At 42.3% G+C, this 9,950-nt stretch overlaps 1 protein-coding gene across 2 annotated transcripts in view; it reads right to left on the reverse strand.

The window, feature by feature from the left end:
* Window positions 1-9,941, reverse strand: part of alpha-Man-Ib (alpha-Mannosidase class I b) — a 31,656-nt gene extending 21,715 nt beyond the window's left edge. The window contains exons 1-3 of one of the 2 annotated variants that reach the window (XM_089581263.1): window positions 9,755-9,941; window positions 3,869-4,129; window positions 1,154-1,337 (exon numbers count right to left, since the gene is read on the reverse strand). In XM_089581263.1, coding sequence (XP_089437389.1) covers window positions 1,154-1,337; window positions 3,869-4,129; window positions 9,755-9,763 — 454 coding nt within the window. In that variant the 5' untranslated portion in view covers window positions 9,764-9,941. Of the gene's footprint in view, window positions 1-1,153; window positions 1,338-3,868; window positions 4,130-9,541 lie in introns of both variants that reach the window. The other variant, XM_089581262.1, reaches the window with a different exon arrangement.
* Window positions 9,942-9,950: the final 9 nt, after the last annotated feature.

Consider the following 9,950-nt stretch of genomic DNA (forward strand, 5'->3'; position numbering starts at 1 on the left):
ATTGGTAATGTAATTGTGTTTTTCTCCTAGTCTAACATGCGGAAGAAAACTGCAACCAATTGGAAGCGACCATTTGCGTAACTACTGTTCTCAAAGACACCCTCACAGTATTTTTTGTCGGCCCTGAGAAATCGTTGGAACTAGCATCTTCTTTCTGCCCTCAACTTGCACTTCTCCCTTGGCTTTCAACTTCAGTCTCCAGCAGTTCTGAGACCCAAGCACGCATACTAAGGCAATGTCATACTAAAGTGAGCTCATAGGTTATTCAGTTCTCCACTGCGACAACAATGTGCAAAGAGCAAGAACACAGAGAAGTTACAGACAAGTGCTGAATATTAAAACAGCCTGATGAACTAGAAATGAAATTCACAGGAGGGCATTGAAGGCCTACTTGGTGCTCCATCATGACAACACAGTGTAAAGAACCAGGCCATAGAGAACACAGACAAGTGCTGTCTAGTCTCTCCTCTATGACCTTATTCTTTGCACTACGTTGTCATCATAGTGATGTTTTTTCTTTCTTCCTTTTTGTCTTTAGCAAAACAGTCTGAACTTTCAGTCACTAGCCACTACCAGCACTATATTAAGGCATCCACTTGCAGCATTTAAATGGCAAAGCAAAAATAGTGTACTGAAGGAATATAGACAAGTTTGAGTAAGCCCTTGCAGATAACACTGCCTTCTGCCAAAAGTGGATTTTTTTTTTTAATTTATAAGGTTTTTAATGCTAATTTTAGTGAATCTTGTTAGTAAATTTGAACATAACTAATGGCCATGCAATTAAAGTCAATTTCGCAAGACTGCGCATGCATTTCTGCTGTGCTATGACATTTTTACAGGTTCTAAGCTGACATCTCAGCAACTAACCTATACCAGATTTGAATGGCCATCTGCAAGTTAGGCAACAAGAATGCATAGATAGTAAAGAAGCAGGATGGCCACTGACATAAGAAACAAGAAAGTTGCTAAAATACCTGAATGAATTAACTCACCAAACAATTTGAGCCCTCTTTACAACTCAAGCTAAAAATGACGAAAACTAGTCCATAAAAAGGCTAAATCAAGAACCAGAAGGGCAAAAAAGGCTGGTAAGTCATAACAAAGACAAGCAGTTCCTGCTATTTGCAGCCACAAGAATAAAACAGGTGCCCACCTTCATGGAGGCCCATAAGGTACATGGTGTCCATGCCATCCACAATGGTGAGGCCCAGGCCGAACCAGGTATGCCCAGTGCGTGACATGGGTCGCAGGTGATCATGACCCCAGGCATATGCTTTGTAGCCCTTCCATGCGTGGCGAAATGCATCCACCACAGCCTCTCGACGTTCACGCAGGCTCTGCAAAGTTCACAGCAGAGAGTCTAACCTAACAGCAACAAAGCAGGAGTCACATAAGGCACAAATGGTAGGTATGTGGGGTTTAACATCTCAGAGCTGCACATGGGGATGCCGTATTGGAGGGCTCCAGGCTAATTTATACCACCTGGGGTTCTTTAATATTAAACAAAGTGCAGTCAAACCTCGTTAGAACGAACATACAAATATTATGAATTAGTGGCTACATCGAACTGCTCCTAAATGTTCTCAACAAACCCATAAATTTCTTGCTTTATACATCAAAAGCAGTTTACCATAAAAAGGATACAGTAAAACCTTGTTGACACGTTTCCGGTTCATACGATTTCCCTGTTCGTACGCCCAAAATCCCGGATATTAAAAATGTCCCACTGAGTTACACCATATTTTCCCCGGCTAATATGTTCCTGAAAAACACAATTTCCTGACTACTATGTTTAAAATTTCGACAATTTGCGGTCGTATAATACGTTTATTGACCAACTGCACATGTGAAAACATACTAATAGGCCGAACGAGAGGGCACGCGACGTTTTTTGCGGCAGTCTCTCTTCGAGGTGGCTTCTCTGCAGCGCCAAGATGCAACGAAGCGAAGTACCAACACCAAGAACAAAAAGCCAAAAATAAAAACGGCGCGCTAGCATTCGCGGCGGCCGTTTTTGCGAGGATGCGATGTAAAGAGGAGAAACGCTGAAGTTTCTTCGCGGTGCATGCAGGGAAGGAGGTGAAGTTTTTTCCGGGTCTGGAAAGCGCAGCTTAAAAAGCAGAAACACTGCGACAATCAGCCGCCGCAGTGGCTTCCCCATGGTACTTGGGTGCAAAGGGAGAAGCATCCAAAAATGACAAGGAAGAGATTTTGGTTACTTTCGTCACTGCCACGACGGAGCGGATGTGTCAAGAATTTCGTTCCGCGTTAAAGACAGCGCGAAGGCGGACTGAACTCAAAGAGCACTGGAATAGCATCTGTTCAGCTCTTGTGCCAAGGAATGCCAATCGAGATGTTTATAAAGTGAAATTGTCAATAAATGTTTTTTTTTTTTTACCTCATTCCACAGCTACATTTCTCCGAATTAGGCAGTTTCGATCATACGTTTTCCTGGATAATACGGTTTTCCCCACAATTAGAAAAAAAATAAGAACGTATCAAAGAGGTTTTACAGTATATAAAACTGTGGAGTGCCAAGCTGTGCCTGTTCAGATGGCAGGCGGCAGGCTTTCCTCCACTACAAGAGTGACTAGTGGTGGTGCAACCAGTGTTAGTGCCATAGTTCATGCTTCCAATGTGGCACAGGCAAAGTCTGATTGTTTTATCAGAAACCTAAAAGCTGGCAGCAAGCTAACCACGTCTATGGCCGCCTTCAAGACGTCATTCGACCCATGAGCCTAGCCACAGCAACAGGTCGTTCACTCACAGAATTATCTCTAAAGGCTTGATGCATATCATGACTTGATTCACCTGCCGAGTAGCGCAGCTTAAAGTCATATAGCAGACAACCCTGCGCGAGTCGCTTTCACACTTCCATTTCTCTTCTCCACTGCTTGATCTAAGACTACTGTGAAGATGCAACACGCGCGTTAGTATGGTGTTCCTACTACCACCCCAACCACTTTCTCTGCACATGAGGCTATTATTTCCGTAGCAGTGTTCACTTTTCCAACGCGACATTAAAAATGGTAAGCACTTTTTGGTTACCTTGCACAAAGACACTGTTGGAGGCAATGCATGTGAATGTCATGGCAAACGCGGAGCGTAAAGATGACAGAGAGGTTGAGCAGTGAACTACAGTATCCAGAAATGCGAAACGGTTACTGATACCTACAGTGAAGAGTGAAATGTCACAGTGACTGTGTATCTACAACTTAAGAGAATGTGTGACTAGAAGTAAAGTGATGTTAGCCAATAACTACAAGCAATAGTTGAAAAAAAATTACACCAAACCCTGCAAACTGCTGTTAAACCTTATTACAATAAAATAAGTTATTCATCAAGCAGGTGATGAGGCATGACTCTGATACGAAAGCCTGCTGTCATACTGATTACTCAGAAAATTTCAATGCATCAAATTAAGTTTTCATACACACAAACTTCTTGAGGCTTTCCAAGAGGAACTGCAAACCTTTCATAATCTCTCATTCCTTTTGTTGCATTACACATTGTTAAGCTGTTTCACTGTATGCACCTTTGAAACACACTTGAAAGTCAAAGCACACCACAGAAAAAAAAGAAAAAGAACAATTTTACAGATCTGCAGCTTACCACTGCTTATGTATTTACAATTATAACAGTCGAAATCTTCCCACTCACAAAACCTGTTTTCTTTTCGCAGCACTTCCCTGCACAATGCCCAAGCTGGTCCAGTTTTCGTAAGCCGAAAACAAAGCAAGGAACACCCATATCTCATTCTTTGCAACTTTCGCTGTAAATACAAGGGGAGTGCCAAAGTGTGAGGTGTTCATGATATTACTGCAACCAAAAGAGCCCGGAACAGATCATGATGTACGATCACACGCACCAAGCTTTGCTGAAGCAGCCGTGGCGAGTCTGTTTCTGGTTCCACCCTGAGAGAGCTGTGCCCAAGGGACACCTTTGAGTCGTCAGGAGACCGGGAGGTGGAGGGTAGCCTCTGCCGGGATGCCTCCTCAGAGGGTTGGCCTGTCTGCACAACCGGAGCTGGCAAGGGTCCCTGGCCCATGCGTGATGCCACAAGCACCAGTGCTGCCACAGCAAGCACCAGCAGTAGTGACCTTTGCAGCCTTGAGAGCTGCTTCCAGAGCTGCAGTTGGCGGCACAGCTATTAGTGTTTATAAAAACTTGTCCATCTCCAGCCTCACCATTGTCCCGGCTTCAGTTAAACCAGGAAAAACACAATGCTTAATAAATGTTTATGCTATGTTAGAAGTGGACAAAATAATAAGCTGGTACAGTCACCAACAGATTCCGTAAGAAGCCTGGGAGTATGCTGAGCCTGCTTCTGGCCTCTTCACATATTCTCAAAAGTGCTGCTAGTATAATGAATCTTACAGCTACATACACTACATAAATAGCAAGAGTCTGCATGAAGAAGTCCCTTCAGGATGCTCACAATTTGCGAGCACTTGCTTGTAAACTCATAAGAATAAAAGCATGGATCATTTTTAACACTCATCAGATGCTGAAGTGGGGCTCATAGAAGCACAGCAGCAAAGGCTACAAGGCCGTTAAGGTGGGGCGAGACTTTGTTTTGTCAAAAAATTCAACTCGGAGATTTTGCAAGCACCTCACAGAGAATTTCCTTATCTTTCATAATATGTAATATACTTGGGTATTCGTGATTTCAAAAATAATTTTCTGCTCCGTTTTCGTCGTCACGTTGACCAGAAAAGTGGGTGCGTGTTGACATAGTCTCTTTGTTTCGGGCACTCACGAAAAATTCATTGCCTTGAAGTTTTTATCAGGAACACAAGTTTTGGTTGCAATTTGGAATTTGGCTCAGTTTATAGAACATTTTTCGGCCACTAGGGCTCCTTTTGTAGTTCTCCTGTAAAGTGAAGTTTTGACGAATAAAACGGTTTTCAGAGACTTTATTGGCGTTTATCTCAAAACAATATTTTTGGAGGTTTGTGTACCTTTCTCTCAGGAACTATAAGGCATAAGCAAACAAAAGTTTTTCACAGATGTTAATCAATGCAATACTGGTAACCTAAGTTCATTAACATTTTTCCGACTAAAAAAAAAAAGCCATTCATAGGAGGCAACTTTATCGCATTGAAAAAGAAAAAAAAACATAATAAATCTAGTTATCGTTCGAAATGCGTAATTTGGTGCCAGCTGTGTAAAGTATTGGTTGCTACTCTCGTACAAAATTTCAACACACTACAGATAGCAGATTTTAAGAAAAAGGGACATTAGCATAGAAAAGAAGAGTCAAAAACAAAAATTAAATATACTAGACAAAATTTCAGTCTAGTTTTGAGTTCTAACGTGAGCTGCGTCTATCTTGTAACATTCCTTGAAAATTTTATAGCCATAGCTTTTATTAGAACTGCTGTACAGCTATCTTTTGAAAACCGTTTTCAAAGTCGCACCCCACCTTACCGGCAGTAGTACTAGTTACAAAATCAAGTACCTGATTCTTTAAGGAGTACTAAGGAAGGAGGTTGCCAGGAATTAACAGCATTATTTTTTGTATTAGCAATGGCTGTCAAAACATAAAGATGTGCTGCAGAGAGATCAGTAGTGCAGTTTATGAGGACAAAGCCCCCTTCATTAATAACAGACGCAAACCATGCTAAAAATACAGGGGTTCAGTTCTATAATCGCCTGTAGTATTGAATCGACAATCTAAGGAATTTTATTGTATCACTGGTTTGCTTGCAATCGAATTTTTCATAGAGACATCATTTCGTGGTCGACTTCATAAAGCACGGTGGTAGTGGCATTTTTAGCAGGTGCGATTAGCCTTACAATGGTCTTTCGGCAATAGGGGATATCCAAAATTCTGCAAGTGCGCTTTCCCACATAACTATGTTGTCAAAAACAAGATGGCCGACTTCGCTATAAAGAAACTACGTGGACTACAAGACAGGCGCTAAAGGTGTGGATAGAATGTAAGAAACGTATTTTGGAAGAATCAAACAAAAAGCTAGTCTTTCTTGCTTTGTTTCAGCTGGAAACGCATGGTCAGCCATCTTGTTTTAGGCAACATTGTTATGTGGGAAAGCGCACTTGTGGAATTTTGAATATCCTCTATTGCTTCATCTGTTTCACTTCACAGAACGAAAAGTTTCTGTAACACTGTCCCATGAGGTCAATGTCCTCTAAAACTTGAGATATTTTTTGCCACTGGGCACCATTCAGTTCGTAGGCTCTCAACAAACACAATGCGATACATGTCATCCAATGGAACATTACAACACCACACATCTGGTATTTGTTTAGTTTTTGTAGCGTGACTGGACAAGCATCATCATCTGCAAGACTGCCCCTCTACTACTGATATGCATTTAGGAGAAATTCTTTCAGAAGGACAATCAGCTCTACAGCCTCCAATGCATTTCTCATGATCGGCAAGCCCATGTGCTGCTTTTTAGCAGTGAGGGAGATGTGGACTGCAAATACACTGAACTTTTACATGACACTGAAAGCAGTGAGTGCAACTAGGTGTGCAAGATCATGATTATGACTTGGACTCTGAGCCTGGCCCTTCAGACATAGCTTGAGTCCCGGCTTAGAAGTCCGAAAGCTTGCAAAGAAATTTTAGTCAACGTAATCTATATGGCTGTTTATGCCAGCTACATATTCTAGCAAAAAGCAACTGAAAAAGAATTTGCCCCAGTGAGAGGAAAGTTCATCTTGTTGAAAAGATTGTTCATGTGGCTATGCTGCCCCGATACAAAAGCACTGGAAACCACCACAGCTCCATTCCAATGGGACCATTTTGATCACCAAATCCCTCTGAATGACAAAATAACAGAAAGCACTAAGCAAATTCCTTATTGCACAAAGCCAAGGAAAAAATAGCAAAAGCTGTCGGGTGGGCAACAAGTGCCACTTCGCACTTCACACATCTGAATGCTTCAAGGTTTTGAAGTGATAGCTTCACTAGGCGGTGTAAAGCCAATGTCACCGTGCTTTCAGTTTTGACCTTGAAACGAGCCAGAGGTCAAACCATGAAGAGCTTACGGTGCTACTATTGTGTGCTACCCCATGATATCCAAGGTCAAGGTCAAAAGAGGGTGGTCATGTGATATGTGACGTCATCGCATGCGTGACATGACATTATCCACGCGACTGATGACGTCATAACTTGTGATTATGTGGAGGAGCGCGCAGCACTGAATAAAGAGATTTACCAAGCTTAACATGTGAAGCTATCGCGTCTTACTAGGTTTAACCAGAGCTAAACCACCAGCAATTTTTTCATAAACAAGAAAAATTGAACTCTAGACATGCGACTGTCTTGAGAACTGAATAAAATAAAAAATGTCTTGCATGCGACCATTTCAGTGTGATTTATTGCTAATCCTTTCCAGCAAGCCAGGACATGCTATGCCCTTGCAGACAGAACGGTGGAAGCGAATGGGCTAAAGCAACTATGGCATAAATACTGTATTCAAACAAGTTATGGCTGTGGAAAAAAAAAAGAGCAAAAGTGTGCGTGCATGTGTGTGTGTGCGCGCCACACAGATAATGAGGGAGAGAAGGAAATGTGCATAACATACAATAGAAATCCCTATTTTGTGCACAAAAAATGCACATGTTAGCTTGGAATATAAAAATGAAATAGACAGCTTAAGGTAGGAAAAATCACAAACCACAGCAGACATACACACAATATGCTAGTTCTGCAAAAGCTGCAAGCAAATAATTTCATTGCAACACAAACAAATCATGCATACAGTATGCAATCTGCAGCACTATGGCAAACTTCAGATAATTATATGAACCTCATGCTACACTTTACATCAATTTGTTGGCACCGAAGTAGAAGCTATAGCTGCCAACGGCCAAGCAGGAACACAATCGTGCCCACTTACTGTATTCCTACATAGCATGGCATGTCCCTTCACAGAGGAGAGACATTCAGGCATAAAAACATCAGACATGTTGACATGAGATAGAAAGACTAATGTACTCGCATACGGCTAATTAGCACTGAACACTGTGGAGTACAACAATATTTAAAACTGGCACTATTCTTCTCGTATACAGCTTCAAGTATGCGCCCTTTGCATACTTTGTATTGCCCTTTGTAGCCTTCACACCAGCACCTGAAAATTTTGAGAGTAAGCGCCGCACTGAGTACAACGCAGAAGAGGCTCCAGGTAAACACTAATGCCAGATCCAACAAAGTTTCCAATTCCAGTACCTCAGCAGGCACAATAAGTGCAGCATATAATGCCAAATAAATATGAAAAAGTTCCACTGAACACAGCATGCTTGTAAGTTCACTTCCTTAGACTGTCTTGTGTGTACTTTGCTCACAGTACTCCATGGTTATGGGGTACCCAACATAAGGCAAAATGCCAAAGTTATAGACAACAGCAGCACTAAAACTACACTGTGCTATGGAATTTAAATCTCACATGCTTTGAACACTGCGAGAAAATGTTTTAATCTTATGCTGAAAATGGACTTTCACAAAACTGTTTGGTAGAGAAAAGTTGAATACAGGTCCCCACGGCATAAGAATCCCCACGAGACCTGTGTACGTGCCTGTTGTTTATTACTCATTTATGTGGAAGCTCTGAGCAAGTATGAGCATCATATTCTTGGTTTTGCAGAATTTCAGAAAATTGGGCAAAGATTCCTCACAACAGAACAGTACGGCTCACAAACAAAGATTTACACTAAAAGGTAGTTAGCAGGCCTTGATATGAAACTGATTTCAATAAACAGCTCTTCAAGGTTCTTCTGCAGTGTGATAAGCATAAGCATAAAAACATGTGATGACATTGTTAAAATGTCATTGTGTCAAGCAAACAGTAGTCTATAGAATTCAAGTAGTGCACAACAGAGGATTTGTTTATAGTAGTCAATAACAATGCGATCACCTTTCTGCATGAAGGTTTAATGCACCATTGCACCAGTCGGCGTTAGTGTTTTAAGCGCGTTCACAAGAGCAACTCTATTCTTAAGGGCAAATCAACCATACAGCAGATGCGTTATCGCGAAGCGACGTAGCACTGAATGCAAGGCGAACACTTGAGCTTGAGTAGCGTGCCTATAGGTAACTATACCTCAGTATCACCAAATGTCGCGGCAATCTACTCAATTAGAGGGCATGACAGCACATCAACTAATCTGCGACTCAATGACAGAATGAAACCAGAGGAGAGATCCAGGAGGTGAGTGAACAAAGTTATGACAGCAACAAAAGCAGTGAAGGCTGCAGTGTCCATTACGTGGCACGACAGCTGTGACGACGGCAAAAAAACAACGTGTAATGAGAATCATACGCATGATGCGGCCGATCAAATAGCAGATTTACTTCACAGCATTTAGATGCTGTACGAGCATAGGTTTCAAGAACGCTAAAGAAACCGCAGTTTAATGCCAAAGTGTAGCCAAAATTTAAACGTTTAAAGCTGCAGGAAGGATTTCATGATGACATGAAGCATTACATGTCGGGCGAAAACCACAAAGCAAAAAGTAAATGTCTAGGCACCGCTAACATGATGTGGCACAAGAGATCGTAGGTACGCACCCTCCAGAGACTCTTCCTCTGGCCCATTCTCCATGTGAAGCTGCCAGCCCACGACGGTGGTGCGCCGGACAAGTTAATCAGTCCACTTTCAACATCACTCGAGCGCATAATTCGTTCGTTAGACGGTATTGCACCGCTCATTGTAGAAAACAAATCCTGTGTTGCGACGTTGCCGTGTCACCAGATAACAGAGAAGTTCCGAAGCAAACTAACCATCGACATTGTGGCAGCTCAGAGGTCTGCCCCGCTTCCGGCGGCAGGAATATCACAAGACACGCGTCGGAGTTCAAACCACGACCTCGACAAACACGCGGCAACCTGCGCATAGCGCATGTTGGTTGCGAATCGCAGGAGGAGGGAATCAGCAGACTGTTTCAGGCTGAGCCGCTAAGATCGCGAAGAGCCATTG

This window comes from Amblyomma mixtum, chromosome 3 (assembly GCF_055824585.1).
Source record: "Amblyomma mixtum isolate Tamu chromosome 3, ASM5582458v1, whole genome shotgun sequence".
In the NCBI taxonomy this organism is placed as follows: domain Eukaryota; kingdom Metazoa; phylum Arthropoda; class Arachnida; order Ixodida; family Ixodidae; genus Amblyomma; species Amblyomma mixtum.